The following is a 25,480-nucleotide window of genomic DNA, read 5'->3' on the forward strand; positions in this document are numbered from 1 at the left end:
TAATAGTTAATTTTTGAGAGAGTGGACCTCATGAGCGTAGTCATAGATCAAGTCCTGATTTATCATTAAACTAGGTTTGATGCCTAAACAAAGTTAGAATACATAAGTAGGTTACTGGTTCATAATTTAAATCAGTACCTACTAATTAATCATTTACAAGGAAAGATTCTATGCAATTTTGTTAAATTTTGTAATAAAAGATGAGTCTGTTTATTTAAGAATGTGTTTTGCTCATTATCTGGATTGCCTTAGGTCTCAGTTAGTCAAAGCAAATAAGGTTGTATTGTATTTGTAAACAATTGCAATTTTTTAAAAATTTATTATGTTTTTTTGTCTTCTGAAACAATTTCTATTCAGTTTTAAGGACTTCTGCCTTGTACGATGACAACTGATAAAGATGCTTCTTCATATGGCAGTAAACCAATTGACTGGGAACGATATGGACTTAGCAGTGAACCTTCAGCTGTGGAAAAGGGTCCATTATTGGGTGGATGGTCAGAAGGAGAAGGAAGCTCTCAATTTCATAATAAAGAAGAACAAGAATTATTTCATGAAGATCAGGTACATTAATATCAATAGTTTTATATTAAAGTCTTCTGAATTGTTTTCTTTACCTTCTCTGCTTGGTTTCTAGATGGTTTCAAAAAATAATCTAATTTCTCTTTCAAGATTGTTGCACTAATGCTTTTTTTTTTAATATGTGATTTGACCTTTCCATTTGGGAAATTATTATACTAAAGTTATGTGATAAAGATTCTTACATAAGTGTGATTTTATTGTGTTAATTTTTCATTTTAAAATAGCAGGTATTAAATTACTTGACATCAATTCCATCTTTATGCATGGGCCCAGGGCTTTCACAAATAGTTCTGGCATCCGAGGCAGTACTTGCGAGTGCTGCTCCTCCACTTAAAAAAGTAACAATACGTCATTTAGCCTGAGCTATACATGGTCATTGAATAAATAAATAAATAAATAAACATTTTATCAAATTCCCAAAATTCAAGATCTTGATAGACAACAAGTTGCTATCTACAGAATTGGCAAATTTAAAAACTAGTATTGATTTCATTTAAAACTAAATATTTATTTTTAAGTAGATTTTACTACTCAAAATATAATATTCATAAAGTTCAGTTATTTGAGAATATCAATTGGCTTCTTTAGCAGCTTTGTATGCATACCAGGGAGCATAAGCTTACCAGGGAGAATTCGACTGTATTTGGAAAAAATCTTTGAGAAAAAAATATTCAACTTATGCCACAAAATTTAATTTTTTCCAATTTTTTGCTTGAGAAGTCAAGGTTGACTGATGCAGGACTAATTGACTGCACAAGTATATACAGTATTTTTGGAAAAATAAATTTTTAAATATACTTGATTCACAAGAAGGATAAACTAGATGTAATTGCAGAAATAACATCCCCGGATGGAACGTCCCCTGGGAAAAATTGTCCCATAGGAAAAACGTCCCTAATGAGAAAGCGTCCCGTGTAAACAAAATTGAGATGCAAAGTGTTTTACCATTTCCACTGACGAATAGAATCTTGTACTGTATTTGTTTGAACGCTTTGCTTTTAGGCATTTAAATAGCATCACTGTTCCTGAAATACTGTCATGTAATCATTCACAGCATTGCATCAAAAAAATGAAATCGAAATATTAGTTTATTGTTCTGTAGGTAGAAGAAAATGCCGCATGCTTTCAAGCAAATAGCATAAATATAGAAAAGTCACTTTCAGAAAACTGGTAGTAACTAATGTTTAGGACTGAAATTTTTAATATACTTTTAATATCTGGTTAAAATGAATGTTATTGGTGGCTACTTGACATTATATTAAAATTGGAATTTTTTTTATGAAAACTAAATAAAACCGCTAAAACATTCGTGGAATTAATTCTATCTCGGCCATGTGATAAAAAGTAAGAAACCACGTAACTCGGAGTTCGTTTGATTTGGGGTAATGTTTGTCGGTGTATTTCTTTATTACGCAGTTAGAAAAATTTTACAGAAGAAAAAAAGCATCAATTTCATTTTTCTCTGTAGTGATGCTGTTTGCAGTTATTTTTATTTATTAAAATGTATTATTTCAATTTGTTTCTTAAAAGTTGTATTTAAGTTTCTGTTTCATCAATAGCTAATTGTACTATGTTACTTTTTTGTAACTCAATAAGTTTGGTAATTGTATCACTTGTGTTTCACACAAATGCTTAGTAAATTGAAAAATTAATTAGTGGGTAAAATAATTTTGAAACCGTTGAAACATATGTTAAAAATAACCTTAGCTATCTTTCTCTGATTTCTACAAATTATTTGTTAAACATTATTATGTATAGATAGGTTTGCCACATGTTATGGTTTGACCTGGACGGTGCCGGCTGGTTTACTTTACGTCCCGATAAAATATGTCTGATTACAGATGGTAAAAGAAGTCTAAATATGATTAATCATTTCTGTACCTCACATCCAGACTGACGTAAATTGAAACATTGCAATATTCTGTTTATTATTGCACTGTATGTGGAACCCCAGTCAGGGGTCTGGCCAGAGGATATTTGGGTTCGTTAACGGACCCTTCACAAAAATCCGATCAACCAAAACGGAGCTTTCACAAAATCCCGATCAAACAAAACGGACCTTTCACAAAATCCGGATCAACCAAAACGGACCCTTCACAAAATTCTGATAAACAAGAACTGATCTTTCACAAATTGTTTATTGAAAGAGCAAATCTGAAAACAAAAAAAGGCATATTAAACCGATAATTTTTGAAACCTTTTTGAAGTCAAATTAGAGGGATCAGCTATACAAAATCTGCTAATTTTGCAAAAAAAAAAAAAAAAAAAATCTGCACTCTTGCAAGCGATAAATTGCTACTGCCAAATAAATATAATGCTTGTTGTTTGTTTCTTGGAAAGAAATTAACAGCTGAAAATAAGTTTGGTTTTAAATAATTTTGTTTGTTTTATCACAGCTAATTAGCAGCAGTGTTGTTGTAAACTTTTCTGAGGTGTTGTTGTAAACTTTTCTGAAAAGGGGTTGGTAAGCACTTTTCTCCCTGCTGATGATTTAATAAACTATAATGATATATATCAGCGAAATGAACTTAGAACTGCAAAGGGATAGTAAGGGTGGGGAAAAAATATCGTCGCTTCAGATAGGGTTACCAACTTCAAAATTAATCGCCATTTAGCATCTGGCGTTAATCCTTTGTAATGACTTGATTAGAAAATATTCTCATCATTTTACCAGCCAGTCAATATTTGCGTTTTTATGGTGCTGTACAATGTTTAACTATTATTTTGGGAGAAAATTATATGAGTTTGATTTTTCAATGCTAACAAGGATGATTAACTTTATAAACTTTTACTTGCCATTTTTTTTCTTTAGATGTCTACATTTTGAAAAATACAATCTTTTAACATCTGATATAAGAATCAGATTTTGTTCTTTTTTCAAGCTAACTTCGCTTTATTAGGATGCAAATAAATGAAAAGTCTCTATTTTTGTTACAACATGCATTTTTAGTTTTTAAAGCAAAATTCCATTTTCTTTATGAGTCAAAAATTAAAATGCTGAATCGATGGTTTAATTTTATTTTTGCTTCAACTGTGTCCGCGGATATTAATGATATGTTTATCATAGGACTCTAAAATGCAATTTAAAAATAATTTAATCAAAAATATTTCTTTTGCAAGCCGTTTTTATACCTTTGATGCCTTCACTTTGAGAACTGCGATCTCTTTGCATCCGCTATGGGAATTCGATTTTTTGAATTTTTGATGCTTAATACACATTGTTAAGAAGTAAACAAATAAAATCTCTTTTTATTTTTGTTAAAATCACGGAATTTATAAGTTTTAAAGGAAATTCTGTGCTTTTTAAGAGTGTCTTGGGTCAAAAAGTCAAATGCTGAACCCTCGTCTGAATTTTATTTATTTATTTATTATTTTTTTGTTACAATTATTTTAAATGCTATACAGAAATATTTCTAGTATAATTTAACATAATGTAGAATGGAGATAAATATTGCTACTTGAGGGAGCGATGCCTCTCCCCCCCCCCCCCCGCCAAATACTAGAAAAATGTACCAGAATGATATTCTCAACATGGAAGAGGAAAGCACTCTACTTTAAGTTTAAATGATGCAGTTTGTGCCCGCTCTAAATTCTAAAATTTCGATTTAACAAATTTTTTTTTGCGAAATTATTTGATTTTTCACAAAATTAATTCACTTTTCACAATATTATTTTATTTTTCACAAAAAACGGACCCTGCGAAAAATCCTGGACAGACCCCTGCCCAGTCTACATGCAAACATAATTCTAAAAAAAAAAAGGAATTACTTACCAGCGCTAAAAGAGCGTGCTTCCGATTCTTTGCATGCGTCAGAGAAGTGATTTTCCGATCTCCTGTAAAGTAGCAATTCCGTAACCTAATGTTAGTCTGGCTTTGAGGTACAGAATTTTAACATTGTCATGTAAAAATTAATATCGGATTAGCTTGTGATGATTTTAACAACTAGATCAAAAACAAAAAAAAAACTCTTTCTAAAAAGTGTCCAAGCCGATGCAAGGAACTGCTCAAATTTTCATTCTTCGTTCAAAGTGTTTCTTCTTACTAAAGTTTCGTAAAAATATTGACATGTAGGAAATAAAATGTTTAAATTTATTTGCTTGCGTCCTGTGTTATTTATCACTCCTGCTTTAGGCTCATAATTAGTAATCATTCATTCATAGCATTCAAAATGAACTAACCTGTAAACACTCTAAAAACCAAACAGGGGTGTATACTTGTGGCGCCCATATGCAAAATTGTAAGGGGGCTCAGATATTTTCCCCATGGTTTAGTAGGATATTTTTCCCATGGAAACCAATTTCAGTACAGAAGAGTTATTGAAATTTGATATTTTTAATAACTTATTCATTAATGGCTGGAGAAGAAATGTTTTTACAGTTTTGTAAAGAAAAAAGAACTTAAAGCAAGGAAGTTGGAATTTCTGGGGGGGGGGGGGCTTGAGCCCCATTTGCCCCCCCCCCATATAGGTGCCGATGGGTGTGTACCTATATACTGCAGGGTGCAGGCCGAGGAGTCAGTCACCTTTCTCACCTTTAGTCACCTTTTGAAAATTTGGTTACTTTTAGTCACCTTTTGCAACTTTTGTCACCTTTCTCACCTTTTTTGAAATGCTTCTTAGGAATCTTTTTTTTTAAATAATTAAATCTTTGAAAAGTATCTGAATGGTAGCTTTAACAGTGAAATTAATTTAAAAAATAGCCTTAAATATGCCTCCCCCCCCCACCTTGTTGTTGTTTAAGAAAAATAGCTACGCTATCGGTAAATCGGGGAATTTTTTTATCCCTTGCAGTTGCATCCTATGAGCAGAACCAGTCTTTCTATCCCTTCTACAGATGGACTTGCTCCTTATTTTCGGGAATGTATGTTAAAAGAAGCATGTTTATCCTATTATACTTCGAGCTTTGATGAAACTACCAATGTCAAAGATAAAAAAGAACTGCAACGAACAACAAAATATTGATCTGAAAGCCAATGTTGCATCACAACAAGGCATCTCAAAACTTTCTTCTTGTGCAAGGCAGTTGGTGAAATTTCGATTGAGAAGCTATGTGAAGCACTTACCGAGATGAAGTATCCATGAATAAATGTCTCAGGTTTTCCTTTGGATGGTCCTTATGTTAATAAAAAGGTTTTTAGATTGTTTGACACTATTATCCTTGAGACACGAGAAAAAAACCTAATAAATATTGGTACTTGCAGTATTCATACAATGCATAATGCCTATGTCAAAGCATTGCAGTATTTAGGTGAAGAAGCATCTGAACTTCTTCTTAGTAATTATAGCTATTTTGATGGTTAGCCTTCCCGTTATGAGGACTTCAAAGAAGTGCAAGCTCAACTATATACACCTCATCACAAGTTCCTGAAACACACAACTACCCATTGGCTTACTCTTGGACCTGCAGCAAACAGACTACTGGAACAGTGGGATGCTCTTCAGTATTATTTTTTTAAACATGTGCCTTTGAAAAAGAATTCAGCTATGCAATGCAGGTCATATAAAGCTGTTGCAAATGTTTTAAAAAGACCTTCTATAAAAGCTGAGCTGCATTTTATCTTTTCATCTGCTGATTTGTTTATGCAGTTCACGAAGCGCTTTCAATGCCAAGCGCCTATGATACACAAATTATACCAAGAAATAGAGACCATTGTTCAAACTTTTATGGCTCGAGTTATAAAAGCCTCTGTCATAAAGAAAGTTGATTTTTCAAACGTAGTCTAGGATAAACTGTTTGCAGTTGGTAACAGATTACCTCTTGAAGATCTCGTTGTTAGTGGATAGGTGACAGATGAACTGTCAAAACTGAAAGAAAATGAAAAGGTTATGTTTTTAAGAGGTGTTAAAAAGCATTGTGTGACTGCATGCAAGTATATAACAGAAAAAAGTTGCATATCAAACAGGTTACTGAAAAGTTTCAAATTTTTGGATCCAAAAGAGAGAAGTAAATCTAGAAGCTGTAAGGATTTGATAAAGATTACCAAAATCATGCCTTTTAATGTTCCACTCGATAGGTTGCAAGATGAATGGAAACTTTTGCAGCTGGAAAAAGATGATGAAGCATCCAAAAACAAAACCATTGATATCTACTGGCAGCATCACATTTCAAAAAAGGACTCAACTTCCAATGTTCTAAAGTTCCCCAATGTTTCTAAGGTGATAAAAGCTTCACTTGCATTATCACATGGTAATGCTGACATTGAAAGACTATTTTCCATTTCAAAGCATCTTTTTGGTGAAAATAAGACAGCAAGGACTGAAAGATTTTTAAACAGCATACTTATAGTTAAAGACGCTGTAAAAAGAATATCCTCATTTGCTTTTGTTACCAATTGGTCCAGAAATGATTAAATGTGCACAACAAGCTCACGCAAATTACACAACATACATGGAGGAATGTAAAAGGAAAAAGGATTTGGAATTGAAACAGAAGCAAAAAGAAGAGCAAAAAAGAAAGGATTGTGAAGAAGAAACTAAGAAAATGGAAAAAAATTAAAACATCTATTGAAAGTGAAACTGTAGAAATCTTTACAAAAAGCATATAGGTTATTTTGGTAAAAGTCAGTAAAAAGAGATAATCCTTTTCTGTTTTTTGAGTTCTTAACAAATTGCTTTTGGTCACCTCTCAGTTACTTTTTTTGTCACCTTTTAGTCACCTTTGTTTTCAAATTTGTCACCTTTCTCACTTTTTTCAAAGATCATCAGCAGTCCTCGGCCTGTACTTGCTACATCATCATCACATCAAACCCGAGGGTCCCCTGTTCCTGTCACAGTAGTGACTTGCCCAGATTAGGGACCCTAAGGGAAGTTGCAACCTTTTTTATTTAATTCCAAAGTAACAGAATAGAGAATTTAGAAAACAGTAACAGAATACAGAATACAAATAACATAATACAGAATACAGAATTTTGAACATTTTAAAATTTTAACATAAAATATAAATACAATAAATACAACATAAATAACAAGTTGCATATACGCTATGAAATGAATACTAGGAAAAAGATCCTCCGTGATACTTTGGAATAGAAATCCTTCTGAAAACAATAATCTGAAAACTTCATTCATTCTCCGCGTGCTGTGTGGGTGAGTGATTGCTTGTCTAATTCTTTGCTGTCTTGAGATATTTGTGGGACATCGTAAATGCAGGCGATCTGTCAGTGTACAATCGAATAAAAAATGATATGCATCACCCATCCCACCACGCACGCAGAGTGGTGATTCAATGAGACCAAAACAATAGAGATATTGAGGGAATACTTGCTACACTGGCGGGAGCATTCCGGTGTCCCGGTTGAACATTTCAAAAATCTGGCAAGCCTACGTATAAATAAAATGCATTGAGTAAGGGAGAGTGGAGCAAATTGCGATGCAGGGCACAGTCAGACAAAGCTGTTTTTTTATTTTTTAAATACAATATGTAAATGACGCTAGGAACACATGAATCTACATCTACTTGACCTTGTGAATTCTGAGATATGAAGTTGTTGCTTGTGTTTGCAATCGTTATTTTTCTGAATTCAGTCAAAGTTTTTTTCTTGACTCTTGCATGCATCAATTTATGACATTTTCCTTTAGGGATAAAAATTAGCTGTTTGATCACTCTCATTGTTATACCTATGTAGCTAATTATCATTCAAAACATTTAGTATAGGCTTTGAACGAATTACTTAAAATGTAGAATTAAAAGAAAAAGGCAGAGTGGGGTAGACAGTCGTAGATGGCGCAGGGTGAAAGTTTTTTAAAATTTATTGTATGATTAAAGAGATTTCAACTTGCTGTTTAAGTACTTTACAGGTATTTTTACTTCACAAAAATACGAAAAAACCACGTAAAGGCAAAAACACGGACATTTTCTGACGATTCCATGAGAAATTCATTTGTAACTAACCTTCTGATACCAAGTGGCAATTCAAATAAAGTAGATCATAATAATATGTAAATTATAGGTAAAACTGATGCAAAAGAGCCCTCTTTTGCTGTAGTGTGTGTAGCAGTGAGTATTTTCTTAGGTTTTCGTAATTAGTAATTATAGCGTTGCTCGTACTATGATTTGTTCTTATTAGAATTAATTTAGTTAATTGTTAATACTTTTTGCTTGTTATAAAGAGTTTGGAGATTATATTTCAAGTGGAGCATTTAACCTGATGTAGTGGGGCGAGTTGTCTGACTGTCAAGGTAATATGCCTTAAAGCTTCAGTTCTGCTTAGATGGGACGTGAATGCCTGACTTACTCTATATTGATATTTTTGGGGGATGGATTGGTTCCATTGTTTATCACTTCTTGATATAGTGAAAAACGATGGGAGTGTTGCGTCTCCCGAAATATAAATATACATTGTTGCTATATTGTAAACATTCTTAAGTTCATTTTAATCTGTTGTTGTTGTTTCCTACCCCCTGGTGTAGGAAAGCCTACACCAGGTTCAAAAGGTCCTGGCGCACTAGATCCTCGTAAATAAGCTCCTGTTCATCGCACAGCTGCCTCCATGAAGCGCTAATACAAAATCATTTTAATCTGAATTACATGTGTGAATGTACGTTGATAAATACGGGAAGGTTATTCATTAAAGATCTGCAACAGGACTCTGACTTTGCAAAACAAGGGGATGCTTCCAATATCTTTTTATTGCAATTCATATTTCTTCAGACATGGGGTTTATAGACGTGAGTCCTATACACTTTTTGAGCCAAAAATTAAGTGAAAAAACATTCCCCTAGTGAGCAAAAAGATTGATTTTGATGATTTAAAACAATATTTCGAGGGGGAATACCCCCATGAGTCTACAAACTTGCTCCAAATGCTCATGTTTCAAACTTTGCACCTCTCTATACCTCATAAGAGCGTATATGGATGATGTAATGCTCTCTTCCTTTCCAAATAAAAATAACTATGAAACAGTCGAAAAATGGAAAAAAAAAAAAGAAAAAATGGGAGCAGCCATTGCCAAAAGTTGGCATGAGATTGGATAAATTGGTGACTTGGTGGGGGGGAGGGAGCGTTTTTTCGAGGGAACGTTTTTTCCTAGGGGATGTTTCTTCTGGGGACGTTTTTTCCTAGAACCATCAATCACATGTTTCACTTTGGCAAGAACAAATTGGTGCCAAACCAACAGCGGATATGAATATTATTGGTCAATTTTTTTTTGTTGCAGAGAAAATCCCCAAAAGTGGCCATAGTGGCAAACCCTCTGGTAAATTGTTTCCATAGTAAAATAAAAATATAAAGTATCTGCGCACGTAGCTCAAAACTATCTGCAGGAATGAAAATCAAAATGCGGTGGGTAGGTAAAACATTTAGTAAGAAAATGCCTTTTGCTTTCAATCATGCATTTGTGAAAGCAATAATGAACATTTTTCTTTAATTTATTTTCAAATTTGGAAGGTAATCAGTGTTTAACCACCTTGTAGTTGATGACGAGATATCTCGTCCATTTAACATGTAGTTCTGGGACTGTCCAACTGCAAGGGGGTTAATAAGGATGCTAGTAACAATTTTCAGCCAATGCACATATCTACAGCAAATGGGGTACAGCATCAAATGTATCCGCGCATGACAAGCACTCATACGTCTATTACCTAGCTATGCTTGTGTCTTTACTTTCAATCTATCTTTTCTGTGAAACAGAGTAGAGAATCGTATTAGTGTGCTTGTTTTTCTTACATAAATTTGTCTTTTTCAGTTAGCAAACAGTAAACCTTGGTGGAAAACCAACTTCTTTTTATCAGAGCCTGTTTTGTTTGGTGTTTGGGATGGAGTGTTTACATCATGTATGATCAATCTGTTCAGTGTCATAATATTTTTAAGAGTTGGTTGGATTGTTGTAAGTAAAATATTTTACTTCGTTGTATATGTTGTAATTTTTTAATTTACGAGTCAAGTTTGTATACCTTCAAATCAACTAACCTAAAATCCACACAACATTTGAGATGTAAACTATAAAATCCATAGTTAAATTTTTGAGTAGGAATTTGGTTTGAAAGTTAACGTTATGAATCTAGTGATAAAAAGAAGGAATTACTGTCAACTCTCGATAACTCCAAGCTTTATAACTCAAATATTTTTTTATCTTGAAGTTCTCATTAGGTCCTAAGTGCCTAAGAAGGTTGTGGGAACTTCCGATGACAAGTGGGTTTTAGCCAGCCCCTTGTTACTTCTAGTTATTGAGAGTTGACTGATTCTAGTTTAGTTTTTTTTAAGGGAGGGTGGTTCATTTGTATGGACACAATTCAAACTGAAAATCTATCATAATTATATTCATGCTATACTTTACTGTAGCCATATGATTGGCTTCAGTCTTTATCCTTACTTTTTCATATGCGTACCATTTGTTGATCCATCATTGCAAAGACTTACTTTACCCTATAAATTTTAAAATATAATTAGTGCATCATGTTCCGAGATCTTTAACATTGTATCATGACGTTTAGAAATAAAAAACAGAAAACATTGGCAGAAACCAAAAGCAACAAGAACTGCTAAAAAATTGATAATGGAAGCACAAGTATATATTTAAAAAAAAAGCCTTATTGACTAATTTTATGAGTTATTACTTTCTCTTTTATGTTTATTTTTTTTTTGGAAGTATTAATGATAATTTTTTCAGTAACTTTGCAGAGATGTAAACAAATCATTGATCTGAAATCCAGAAAAAAAAATTTAAAATCTCCTAGTTGCTTAGCCGTTAATTTTATGATTCTTACGTAGGCGACTGTACAAATGTATGTACCTGAATAAAACGTTTAAAGGGTGTATTTTATTATGTATTTGTACGTGATAAGCTAAATTTTTGACTAATAATAGGATGACAAATCTGTCCCCACTTTAAATTGTCTACCTTTTTGTATATAAAAACAATATTCAGAATATATTCACAGAAGCTTTGGCTGTTTAAAGCAGAGAGAATTCTTTCAAGAGGACATTTCATGCATAACGCTATTGATGCATAAATTTTAGTTAAGGGCTGTTGCTGAACGTCTTTTGCATTTAGTATATTTATAATATATTGTTTTTTTTTTCGTATAATCCACGGATTATCTGTTAAAAAAGGCAAATTTTATTAGGTGCATGTTGTTTATTTTACAAAGCTTGCATGTTCTTTCTCGCTACCTGCCTGTATGTTAGTTATTTTACGTTGCTTGACAGTTCCTCTTACGCGATTCAGGTCATGTAAAATAACCAAGAATGCAGTGAAATAGGAAGCCATTTGCACAAGATTAGACTGTTTGCTCCATTGTTTTGACTCTGTTTTACAAGTAATTAGCGTACTATAGTCAAGATTTCAAGAAGAAATCATTACATTTCAGATTAATTTTTATTATGCCTTTAAAGTAATTACCTTTCTATGTTTTTAGTTTAGTTGCTCAAATGGTACGTTAAATTCAACCTTTATTTTTTTACATTGTATTATCCGCGGATCATACGTCGCCGCTGATTGTACGAAGCTTTTTTTCCTTCAGGCGGATTTTAGGACCTGCAGATTATAGGCTGCCCGTGGATAATACTCAGGAAAATACGGTAGTTTTAAAGATTTTACTTTTTTCAGATTCTTTATGTGATTTTTTTTCAGATACTTTTACAATTATATGATTTTAGTATGTAATTTTTATTTTTAATATTAATCAGAATTATTTATAGGGAAATGCTGGAATTGCACAATCAGTTGGCATTGTGTGCATCACAGTTTTAATTGGCACAATGACTGTTTTGTCTGGCATTGGAATATGCGAAAGATGTCACTTGCAAAGTGGTGGAGTTCACTTTCTTTTGTCTCATATTTTTGGCACACGCATGGGTGGTGCAATAAGTTTAATTTACTGCTTTGGCCAGGTTTGTTATTTTGTCTTTACACATTTACTCTTTCCTTACATATTACCTATATTCCCCAAAGCAGAATACTACTAAATTTGTGACGTATGTCGCAGAACAATGCCTGAGCTACAGTACAATTCTGTTCAAATGTGAGAGGGAAAACAAATTTTCTGCAAATATCTCCCAACTCAAGACAGAACTTCAGACAAAAATTCTGCAGATTTCTTTAAATTAGAAGAACATCTAAAATTTTTGGAAATTGCGATAATTTGGTGGAAAGCTCGCAAGAAATGTTGAATTCAAGTAATTATCTGCAGGAACTTTAGATTTACTTTAAACTTAAAGAAATCTGCGGAATTTTGCGTAAAATTCTTTCTTGAGTTGGAAGATTATTTGTAGAAAATCGGCAGTTTCTGCAGATTTTCTGCAGAAATTTCATATTCTAAATCTGAGAAGATTTGATTTTTCCAGCATTTTTGGTTCCCCTTTTAAAATTTTCACCCAATCGATCTTCATCCACTGCAATTTCCTCTATAAACGTATGTTTTAGAAATATGCCAACATTGAAACACGTCCATCGCCGAAAATTGAGTGTCTTGTTTGGGATTTCAATCTTTTTGAATCCTAAAAGTATTTCAACTAGTTAGAAAGTTTTTAAGTGTTTTATTTTTATTGTATGCTACCCTAAGTCAACTCATTTTATTCATTACTTTATTAACATTATTTTAGTTGCTTCTTCATGCCACGTAAAATTAACCAAAAAAACATGGTTTGACACCTAGGTTCGGATTTTTGTAAAATTCTTTCTATGCATTTCAGAAAGCAAAAAAATATTTTCAGAGAATCTCAATCGGTATAGGTTCTACAGAAATGCATAGCAACAGTGAAATTTTAAAAACTTAGAAAAGAAAAGGAAAAAAAAAGTATACCTCCTGTATGAAACAATTTTGGTTTAGGGCTCCCGATTTGTGGAAAAGGTAAAGTTGGTTGCTTGTGTATACAATGCTTGAAGTACTTGAAGAACAATTTTGGTTAAATGATTTTACGTTGCAGAACATTGTCAAGTATTCTGCTTTGGGGCCTATAGTAATAGTTTAAAAAAAATGTGCATTTAAATATTAGATTTTTAAAAAAAATGATGTATGTGTATAAACAGGGGTGCTTTGGTGTTGGAAGGCACCAGAACGCTATTCTGTTACAGCGCTTCTGTAAAAATAAATTTCCTTCTTACATCAAATTGATCGCGACTCAGGATTCAATAGGAGTTTGGGTACTAGAAAATTTATGAACTTACCTCTGATATATATATATATATATATATATATATATTCATAAATCTATACAACTTCTGACATGAAAGTTCTGTGAGTCAAGTCGGTGCTGCTGAACTGGCGAAACTAAATGTTGCCACTGCATAGCAACAAGCATTGACCATCTGCCCTCATCATTGTTCAGTTGAACATTGTTTGCATTAGACTTGTTTTTTAGTCTTTATTTAGTATGCTTGTTCTCAACTGAGAACATTAAAATAACGGAACAAAACGGAGTTTTCAAAAAGACCGGGGAAAGTGTTTCTGACAGCTCCCGCAGCGGGAGACCGGCAACTTCCGTCAGTGACAAAAGCATTAAGCAAGTGAGGAAGTTAATCACAAAAGATCATCGAGTAATTGTGTGCATAATAGCTGATGAACTGCAGATTAACCCTGAATCTATGCAATAAATCGCTACCAAGAATTTAGGGATGAGAAAAACGTGTTGTCGTTTATCGTCACGTCACTTCACTGACAATCTAGAGCAGACATGTTCCTGGAAAAGAAAGGGGCAATGCAAATTAAACATGCACAATACTGGTCAGATCTCAATCCTCCAGACTTCTTCCTATTCCCATGATTCAAACTTGCTTTGAAAAGAAAGAGATTCTTAACATCCCACAAAATGCAATGAGACTTTTAAACTCCATCCCAAAAGAAAACTTCTTGCTAAGTTTCCAGGACATGTGTAGCACATCTCAGCATTGCATAGTTATGGGAGATGATGAGATGACTATTTCAAAGGACAGTAATCTAACTTTTATTAATATTTCATCTACGTTAATGTTAATGTTATAGGACTATCCACCGAACTTTATTGTCAGAAATTGTATTATACATTTTTAAATATTTTTTTTGGAACTATTCAGTTTATGTTCAAGCTTTAGGGGAATTTACTCTAAATGGCAGAAGTTTTGTTTCTTTAATGACAGCAGCTTTGGAATGAATCATCTAATAACTTTTATGCGTTAGGCATGAAATTAAGTTAATTATAGCCAACCCCATTCACAAAATGTAATCTTAATGCTTATTGTGATTTACCATAGATATAGTTAATGAAGATTTTAATAAATTTAAGTTCATCTAATTATTAAAAACGTTTAGGATGGCAATACATTTCTGTAGCCAATGGATTTACTTCTGGAAAAAAATCATGTCTATCATTGCAACTATGAACTATGGTCACTTTAATGGCTGTAAAAAATGTTAAAAACTGTTCAATTCTGTTTACTTAAGTTTAAAGTTATTTAGTCAAATTAGTTTTCAAATTAACAAAAATTTGTTTTCCATGTTTTATATTTATTCATCTAATTTGTTCTTTTTGATTAACTCTTATGTTTGTCTCAATTTTATAGTCAGTGAGTTGTGCTCTTCATGTGATGGGTTTTGCTGAGTCATTCTCCCAAATTGTCATCATAACTAATACATGGGCTATACGTGGAATTGCGGCTGGAGTAATAATCTTGCTTCTAGGTATCAACAATTTTAGAAATACGTAGTCCTTATAAATTGTAACGTAAATGTATCATAAACTACCTGTAATTAATAATCTTTTATTTATTGATTGATTTAGAATGATTATGGAATAATTGAGCTGTTTTTTAATTCTTTATCAAAGGAATTTTTCTCTCTAACACAAGTTTTTACTGTCCTTCAGCTATTGAAATTTTTTCAAAAGTTATTGAATTTTCTGAAAATTTTGTGAATAAAATATACACACATCTAGAGCGTTTACTAAATTAGAAAAACAATAAAAGAATATTTTTTCTTTTAAAATATTTTGTGAAAATTAATTTATTAATTGATAAGCATGAATAATAATTGAGGCAGTTTTTCCACATATATGGTTTTACATACCGAAATAGTCTTTCTGCTTAGTAACATAATTTTCCAGAGGTAGAATAGTATATGCTTTCCTGCCCCTTCTCTATTCAAATTTCACTTTTTTCGATCCAAAAATGTCCTTTTACCTTTAAGAAATTTAATGTATTGTTATAAATCAAAAATGTTTTTCAAAAGTTATATTTTTTCTGGAATGGATTTTGAAGTCGGAAATGTATTAGTTTCGTCTATAAAACTTTAAGCATAAAGTTTCAGTTTTATTATCTATTTTTTGTTGCCTTGTTTTCAAATTCCCCTTAATTTCACAATGCCCAAATATGAACTGTATGTGTAAGAAGTGGCAAGAAGTACAATTTGGTAATTTTTACTAGTTTATCACTTAGTTGCGACTCACAGAAGTACAGAAATGTTTAACAGAATTGAGAGATCTGTACATTAACTACCCACCTTAATCAGAAAAGCTCCAAAAATTCTTGGCTTATACAGCAAATTATATGATACATGATAATGCTTTAAGAGAATTATTATTTTCTAATATATTCATAGTGCTCATATTATCGAATGGATATAATACATAGTAAATTGCTAATGAATTTTTAAGTTTAACTTTCTACATTCACTACCCCTATAATTTTATGGAGTGAATCTGAAAACTTCAGTGTGCTATTTGTATACAAAGTAATTGCATTTGCTCCAAATTAATTATATTTACTTAAATTAGTTTAAGTTAGTTGTAGTTCATTCAGTGTAAAATGTATGCATTTTTTATGTGATTAATTTTCACTCATTCATTATTGAATTTCAGGTCCTTAGTGTTTTTTTTTTTTTTAGTTCTTTAAAGGCTTAAAAACAAGTTTTTTTCTGATCTGAGGTTTTTCAGTAGTCACAAAATTTGATATTGATTTGTAGTTAAAAGATATAAGTTTTATATTGTTTAAGTTTTTTTACATAATAGAATCGTAAGTTTGATATTTTTAGGAGGTTGAATTGCAATTTTGATAACCTAATTGTTGAATATCTTTTTTATTTTCTAGCTATAAACTTAGCTGGTGTCAAGTGGGTCATAAGACTACAGTTTGGTTTGCTAATAATTTTACTTTTAGCTGCTCTTGACTTAGCAGTGGGAACTTTTATTCAAGTAGACTTGGGTATTTCACTTTTTTTTTAAATTAAAAAAAATCTGTACTTAATTTGACTGTGATTTTAAATTTGCTTTAAAAGTAGTTACATTTATAAAAATTTATACTTATGATATTTTTATAAATAAATGTTTCGAATACTTGAACCTATACTTTTGTGTTGTTATTGTGATGTGCAAAGGCGAATTGGACTTAAAATGATCCGTTGGATTTCAGCAAACAGGCGTAAATCTCCCCCCCCCCCCCCCTCTCCCCACACACACAATCTGGCAAATTTAAGAGTTTTGAAAAAAGTTAGGAGGAAAGTGAAATAAAACAAATGCAGGACCTTTGCAAGGTTAGAATTTAGGGAAGGATGTAGGGTATGAGTTGGGGGCTCTTTAATTTTTTACACATAAGCAGAGAGAGACAGAGTGAGACGATTGAATGTCTGGTTTAGGCGGGTGTTACTAACCTCGAAGTATTGTAATCTATATAAATAAAACAGAGAATATATGTGTGTATATACACTGTATGGCTAAAAGTATTGGGACACTTTCAAAAATTCACATTTTAAAGGATTTCTCAAGAAATAAAAGACCATTTGCTTTGTAACTTTTGTCACATAAAAGGTATGTTCCAGTTGTCATTTTCAATTGAAAGTCATATTACCCATGCATTTAGGGGACCAGCAACAAATTGAGGAAAACAAAAATGCTTTTTGATCATCGTTCATCGTAAATATCTCAGAATAAGCTGTAAATTTCAGAAGTTAGGAATCTTATTATGTACAACTAGCAGTACCCGCACAGCGATGCCCGTGCAAAAAATTTAATGGAAGTCCGTTGAATAAAAAAAATTGACGACCCCTCCCCCTCTAATGTGAAATGATCATTTTTCTTTGTATAAAATGCGTACACACCTTTTCAAAAAAAAAAAGTATTTAAGTTTCTTTGGAATTTAAAACTAAATAACTTGGAATTTAAATCATTAAATTAGATTTACAATTGCTTTAAAACTCTATTTAGCGAGTGAAGCGTTTTTTACTGCAATTTAAAATATTTTGCCAAATAAACAAAAAAAAAAGGGTCAAATATCTTTCATATGTAAAAATAATTCCACAACTCTGTTGTTTATCACAAAACTTGCCCAGCAACCACGCTATCATAATCGATCGGTCTAACAAAAAAAAACATCCTGTGGAGCATTCAAAAATCGTCGTCAGAAAAAGAAAAGAAAATGTCGTTCATTTCACTCGGATAAAAACAAATCAAAAGTTTCTTTTCTTTCAAAACAAATCGCCAAAACAATGAATTACATTAACAGTTGCCTTAAAACAATAATCCTGGACTGAACTGCTCGGCGCCTAATGCGCCAAGTGACCATGCTACTGGAAACCAGCCCTTTTGCGAGTGAAGCGGATGTTTTTTCTTTGGCAATAATAAATGTTTCACCAAACAAACAAAAAGGTATAAAATCACATTGACAATAGCTTTCAAATCTTTATATATTAAGAGCTGTGTTGCCCGGCTTTGCCCGGTCTACCTTGAGAATAAAAATTGTGTCAAGTGACATGTATTCAACAATCAGGCTTAATTAAAGAAAAAAAAAACACTATGCAAAATTACCCTTCCGAACAATGACGACAGATATTAAAACACTTTTAAGAAATTAAAATGTGAAAGATAGATTTTAAAAGCCTAACCATATGGAAACATGAAATAAAATAAGTTTGAGAAATTAAATGCTAAATAAGGAAATAAACAATGGATTCAAAAAGCGTAACCATGGAAACGCGAAAATAAAATGGTTGACAACTTGAATCAAAATGACTTATTTCTAAATTGATTTAAAAACGCTTGTAACTTTTTTTCCTTTCAAGAAAAAATCTAATTTTTTCGACCACACGTCGAAAGTGATCTGGGGTAAAAAATGTTGCTTTTTCCAATGGTGTCAAAAGGAAAACTGTTGTACAATTCCTTCAATTTTTATTGATAGATTTAATGAAGAAAGTAGTGCCTAAATTTCAGCTAAGCCTAAAAATGTTTGAGCTAAAATCGCAAATTACTCCCGCCGTAATTAAGTTGAGCATTGAAACAAATTCTTTAGAACACGGAAAATTCTACCCTTTTCAACGATACATAATATTAATATGTGCAAGTAATTTTTCACTCCTTTAATAGCCAATAATAGGCAATTTACGTGAAATTTGGGCCTAAATTGGAATAAAAAAAAGAACCATTTATCTGTGGTTTTTTTTCGAATTATAGCCTATGTTACTCAGTAAGAAAGCACCTTTCATATAGTGAAGGAATTTTTCAAATAGGTGCAGTGGTTCCAGAGATTACCTCGAATATATAAACACACACAAATCTGCCCTCTCTCTTTATAATATTAGTATAGATTATTTTATGCACTTTCATGAAAATATCACTAATATTCATGAAGATATAAACGTTTCTCTAACAACCATACAAATTTTATTTAAGGGTTTTTGGCTCGTAACTCATACAATTTTCCTTCAAAGCTTACCAAACTTTCAGAAAACTTGACAGCACACAAGCGAAGTATAATATTAAAATTTGAAATTAAAATATTGTAAATTTGATGAAATATGAACGTTTAAAGCAATTTTTGAAAATGGTATTAAATGGCTCTTTCTACCTGAAACAGTGGCGTATATATACTTTTATTTTGGAGGGGGCGCAAACAACTAAGATTAGCTCCCCCCCCCCCCGCACTTATTTTTTGGAATATAAATTTTTTTGAGGGGAGGGGGGAGTAACAGTGCCCTGATCTCATTTTTTCGATGCGGGAAAAGGACTTCATACTGTCAGTCCTCTTCATACTGTCATACAATGGCACAAACAAAAAATAGTTTTAGGAGGGCACTCTTAAAACAGTTTTAGCTTCTGGTGGGGGAATAGGTCGGAGGCCTTCCCCCGGAATTTTTTTGGAATTGTAGTCCTAAAAATGCAGTTTTAGACGGTCTCCGGTAATGCTACGGAGCTTTTTGGGGAAATTTTTAGACATTGAAATCTTAAAAACGCCATTATAGGCTATATTTGTTGATATTAGTGGAATGAGAGGAAGGGACTTTTTGAAGTTGCCCCTGATTGATTTTTTTAAAAAATAGAGCGAAATTCATCAGACCTTCGCCCAAATTTTTTAAATTGAAGTTCTAGACAAGCAGCTTCAGACTAACAACTTTGATGATTTTACGGGCAGGGCGTATGGGGCTCTCCCCAAAAACTATTTTGAAATTAAAGTCCTGAAAAACGAAGTCTTGAAGAGATATTCAATGATACTAGGTGAAGGGATTTAAATGCTCTCCACCTTAAATTTTTCGAAATTGTAAATTTTACATTTTCAAATTTCATACGGGAGCAGTCGGACCCGTATGATTTTTTCGTAATTGAAGTCTTAAAAGCATGACTGTGGACCATATTTGGTAATGTTAGGGTTTGGCCATTTTTAAAAATTGAAGTTCCATAAAAGCAATCTTTAACGATTTTCGATGCTCTCAGAAGGCAAGGCGTTTGGTAATTGCCTCCTGGAAATTTTTCGATGTTGATGACCTGAAAACGAGGTTTGAGAAGCTCTTTAATGGTTTTAGTGGGAGGAGAGGGCTTGCAAAGTGGAGCATTTTAAAGATTTTTTTGTTTTTAGACCGACTTGGGAAAAGAAAAAAAAAAGGGCGGAAGGGGTGAATGAAATAGAAGGTGTTGGACGTAATTACCAGATCAATAGCCAGTAACTTTTGAAATTTTTATTTTAAGTTTTCTTTCAAAAGTAATCCAGATTTTTTCCCAACATTAGGTAATCTTTAGCAAGAATAGTTCGAGAATCCTCTCGCGAAAGGTAAACCGCAATTTCAGGTCATCTTTGGACACGTTTAGGGGTAAAAAGCGGTTTTAGGGATCGTCCTCCGAAACTTTTTAAAATTGAAATCAAGGCACAATTTCAGACTACTTGTGGTAGTAACCTTAGTGAATAGGGGTTGGATCGGGGATCCTCCTCTAGAAATTTCCAAAAAAAAAAAAACGCTTAAATAAATGCGTTTTTAGAACATCAATTTCCATTATTACTCCATACAAACATCTAAAACTTACTTTAAACTTCTTGCAGTGGACGAGAGTTAAGGAGAGAAACATTTTCAAGACCCTTCTTTTTATACAGACTAGGAAGAAAAAAAATGGGGGGGGGGGAGACTTACTTTGGTAAGCAATAAATTGCATCTGTAAAAAAATATTTTAATTTAAAGATTTCTTTTTGAAAAAATTGAGATTTTTCCCCCAACATTATTTGTTTTTCTTTTTGTTAAAATAACTTCGCTTGCCCAAGACACCTTCTTTTCTTGAGTAAGGGGTACAGATCTCCTGACACCTTCTGAACACCATTGCTTGGTGCCATCTAATGCAGGGTTCCCAAACTTAAACGATTTGCGGCACCCTCTGAAGAATTTGAATTTTCTCACAGCAGAATTTTCTCACGGCATCCTTATCTAATTTTATATACATATTGTTACCATGGACACTTCGCGGCACCCCTCACTTCTTCCTGCGGCATCCAGTTTAGAAATCTCTGATCTAACGTATTATAATTATTATCACTATCATATTTATTTATTCTTTTTTTTTTTTTTTTTTTTTTTTGTAGCTGAAGGTTTGGCAATTGTTTGTGAACACAACTAAAACCAAAAATAACTACCTTTACTTAAATTTTTTTACAGATTTTGGAGGGCCCCTCAGCCCCTCCCTTATATACGCCCTTGACCTGAAACAATGATCCAATTTTTGTTAGTCTCATTCAAAAGCTCCTGTAAAATTACCCTTAAGCAAAATTACTTCTTTGATTTTCAAACAAACCAAGGTTGTAAAATCACCAGGAGAAAAGATACAAGTTTTGTTAAATATAATGGAAAATCAATAGTAATTCAGAACACTTAATACCTCCCCCTACCCCTTAAAGTTATGAGTTAAATTAATTAATTTGCAAACTTATTCCATACTCCTTCCAGACACCAGCTCCAGAACCGCCCTTGATTCTCTCTTAATGTATTTAATATTTCAATAATTGCTTTAAGAATCCTTATCCCATATTTTAAACAAGCATATTGAATGTTGATTTTAAAAAGTTGAAATCTAGGATTTTATTTTACAGAGGTGATGTTTTTGTTTCCATTTAAATGAATAACTCAAATCTTTACAGCTCATGGGGTGGTTGGATATGATTTAACAAACTTCAAGAATAACACTGGTCCTGCTTATCAAGATGGTGAAAATTGGTTCACTGTTTTTGGTGTTTTTTTCCCTGCTATGACTGGGGTATTGGCCGGAATAAACATGAGTGGAGATCTTCATAATCCATCCAAAGATATACCAGTTGGAACGTTAGCTTCCGTTGGTACTAGGTAATTTCTAGAGATTATCATATAAAACATCTTTTTACAGAAACTAATTATTTTAATTGTTCTCAATAAAATTTCAAAGCCCTTTGCAATTAGGATGGGATTGAACTGAAGAAACAACATAAATAAAGTATGAATTATCAAGAAAATGCAGAAAATAGTTATTTTAAGGCTACAAAGGAGTAATCAGTGCAAAAGTTACTTAACAATAATATATTCATGAATCATGTGAGGGTGTTCTCTCAATTTACATTTGTTTTCATTATGTTTTTGTGTTTAAGAATTAATTTAAAACAAAAAAGGAGACTTTTAAATTTACAGAAAGCTATCATATTTATTCCAATTGAAAATTATAATTTATGACTTGATTAATTAAAAAATTGAAATTTTCTCAGGAAGAACTTGCCTCTATTTTGCATGCATTCAGAACCCGATTAAGATATCAAGAGACCCTTGACCAAATACTTTTTGGGGGCTGTAGTCAAACCTTACAGTTTTAGCCCTCGGCTAAAATAAATTTTACCGTTTGGAGCACCTAAAAAGCAGGGATCCTTGAATTCAAAGCTTGCAATCCCTTGGCATTGCATGCTTTTTTTCTTTTTGGAGCTTGCTGTTATAGAACGTATAATATCTTGCCGGCATAATTTTTCTTGTGTGCAACATTTTATTCTTGCATTTAAATTTTTCGAATTTTATCATTCAGTGTTGATACTCATATGCATGTCATTTCTTTTACAGCTTTTTTATCTATATGATTTTCGTTGTCGGATTGGGTGCGACATGCCAACGATGGGCATTGCAGACAGATTACATGATTGCTGAAAAAGTAAGATATATATTCTATTGATTGGATAATGAACCATTCAGAAATCTTTTCAGGAAGTGAAGAAAAATATGGAAACACCTTGAAAAGTATTTTCTTCAATTCACATGGTTTGTTTCAACAAGATCAGAAGAAAAAGCGGTTTTTCTCATCACCTCCTATGTTGCTTTTCTGGTTAATAAAATGACATATAACATGATAGTATAAAGTGTGTTTTATATTTTTATGCTGATTTCTTATTTTCCATAAAATGGCCCAATTATGAAAATCTGAATTATGCCATTTATGATATATATATATATATATATATATATATATATATATATATATATATATGTGTGTGTGTGTGTGTGTGTGTGTGTGTGTGTGTGTATGGAAGAAATTTTCCAGTTAATTTTAAACTTGTGTGTGATATATTTCCATGTGTGACTAGTGAACATATAGAGGTACGATTTTTACACTGTTAAAACTACAGGATGCATTCGGCACCTTTCAGGGGAGAAACGCTTGTTCATCAGCGGCACCCAATACGGAGCCGAAATGGCACCTCTAAATAGGATGAAAAACAGGCACCTTTTAAAAAATAGACAGCCAGAGTGAAAAAAAGGAACCTTCAGAGAGAGAAATGGCACCCTTACTAAAGATACCTCCCCCCCTCTTCCCCGTATTGTGTGCGTTTTTGAATGCAGTTGTGTATTTTTTTATTTTTTATTTATTTTTATTTTTTTTAAGTTTTGTTTTGATTTATAATATTCTTCGTTTTGGACATTTTTTACATTGAATTCGGTACTAGAAATGATTAAAACATGTAATTACAGCATTTGATCATATTTCAGAGCTTTCAACATAGTTAAGAAGTGCTCATTGCTTTAATTCATCTGATTTTGCTCTAACTCAGTGTTTCTCAACCTCTTTTGACCCACGGGTGCGGTAAAAGCAAATGAAAAACTTTGCGGACCAGTGAAATCTTTATCGTTTTCTTAAAAATTCATAAAATAAATAATATTAATAATAATAACTCTGGGACCGTTAAAAACATGTAATGTTAAAAATTAATAAAACAATAAATATCTACCCCTTTACTTAGTAACAAAGATCTGTCACAAATACGTTATGATTTAAAGATGAGTAATTATTTAAATAATGTGAGAAATTATACATTGATTAAAACATGACGCATTCCGAAAATGAAGCATAGCTGTACTTATGGGTTATTTACAAGAAGAGCCAAAAATATTCAGGGATATTACAGTTACGGAAAAACAAAATCTTTTGATAAACGTTAATCAAGATTAACAAAATAAAATGCACATAAAGTTTTTCGACACTTAAAAAACCAGAAGAAATTTCTAACGCTATCGAGACATTAACCAATAACAGGAAATGATTCTAACATTTGAATGAAAAAGCAAAAAAAAAAGGAGCTAGACTAAGAGAGATTTTCTTTTTCGCTAGCTTTCTGTTATAATCTACGAAGCTCAAGAATCATTTTTATTAAGGTTCTCACTTGTTGATTATTGATAACCTTATTACCAGTGTTTTTTTTTTTTTTTTTTTGGTGAATTATAAAAGCTGCTTATCGAGTACTCAAGAAAATAATGAGAGATATTTTTAGTAGCGTTTTGAATGATGGAAATTTCACAATAGTAATGGTAAACTGAAACTAAAAGACAGTAACGGTAACTGAAAAGCAATAAATGCACTTTTAAAAACTTTTAACTGTGTTTGAAAACCCTAAAAGCTACAAAGTGATCAAAAGCTGTACTTACTTGTAATTTCGGATAATTAATCCTAGAAAAATTGGTTTTTAATCCAATAGTGTACTTCATTCAATGTGAAAGACACATAAACGCAATCATCATTTGTCCGCCATATTGAGGTGGTTGAATGTATGTCTAAGGCAAAAGCGCATGCGCAATAAGTCTTTCTGTGATTGCATGCTGTTTCGGCTCCTCTGCTCTATTTCCTGGCCTGTGTTGCATCTTCAGGCACCATGCTTTCACCTTAGAGGGAATATATTCACTCGTCTGGAACCCCTGGTTATGACATTGTACAAACTCACGAAGAAAAAATTTTCAAGTGAAAATATAATTGATAGTACATTTTTAATGAAAAAAATGTTAATTTTACTACTAGTAAGACGTTAGTGAATAAAAGATATTTTCTGTTGTACATAAATGTAAAACTTTAGAAAATATTTTAGTAAAAACATGCATCATTGAAGAAGGAAAGGAGTTCTGTATTGCTGTCATGCAATATTTTTATATTTTTTTTAGGTATCAGCTATTGGAGTTCTTTTGCTGGCTGCTCTTTATATATCAGCTATGTCTGCATGCTTAGGATCTCTGTATGCTACACCAAGAATAATTCAGAGCATGGCAAATGAAAATGTCATTCCTTTAATGCGGTTTTTAGGAAAGGGAGTAAGTTTTTTTTCCATCCTGATTATTAACTAATTAATTGTTTTGCTTCTTTATGTGCTCTTAGAAAAGTTTTAAATGGAAAAGAAAAAAACAAAACATGAAAAAAAAGAATACAGTTGAACCTCCTTAAACCACCCCCCAAAAAAACTGCCACCCTCTTAGTT

At 32.4% G+C, this 25,480-nt stretch overlaps 1 protein-coding gene across 1 annotated transcript in view; it reads left to right on the top strand.

Moving 5' to 3' along the window:
- The first annotated feature begins 381 nt into the window (after positions 1–381).
- Positions 382–25,480, top strand: part of LOC129233456 (solute carrier family 12 member 8-like) — a 40,058-nt gene continuing 14,959 nt past the window's right edge. The window contains exons 1-8 of the mRNA XM_054867483.1: positions 382–561; positions 10,262–10,402; positions 12,217–12,408; positions 15,056–15,173; positions 16,577–16,690; positions 21,872–22,073; positions 22,809–22,896; positions 25,170–25,316. Of these exons, the coding sequence (XP_054723458.1) occupies positions 382–561; positions 10,262–10,402; positions 12,217–12,408; positions 15,056–15,173; positions 16,577–16,690; positions 21,872–22,073; positions 22,809–22,896; positions 25,170–25,316 (1,182 nt within the window). The remainder of the gene's footprint in view (positions 562–10,261; positions 10,403–12,216; positions 12,409–15,055; positions 15,174–16,576; positions 16,691–21,871; positions 22,074–22,808; positions 22,897–25,169; positions 25,317–25,480) is intronic.

This window comes from Uloborus diversus, unplaced genomic scaffold, assembly GCF_026930045.1.
Source record: "Uloborus diversus isolate 005 unplaced genomic scaffold, Udiv.v.3.1 scaffold_427, whole genome shotgun sequence".
Taxonomy (NCBI): domain Eukaryota; kingdom Metazoa; phylum Arthropoda; class Arachnida; order Araneae; family Uloboridae; genus Uloborus; species Uloborus diversus.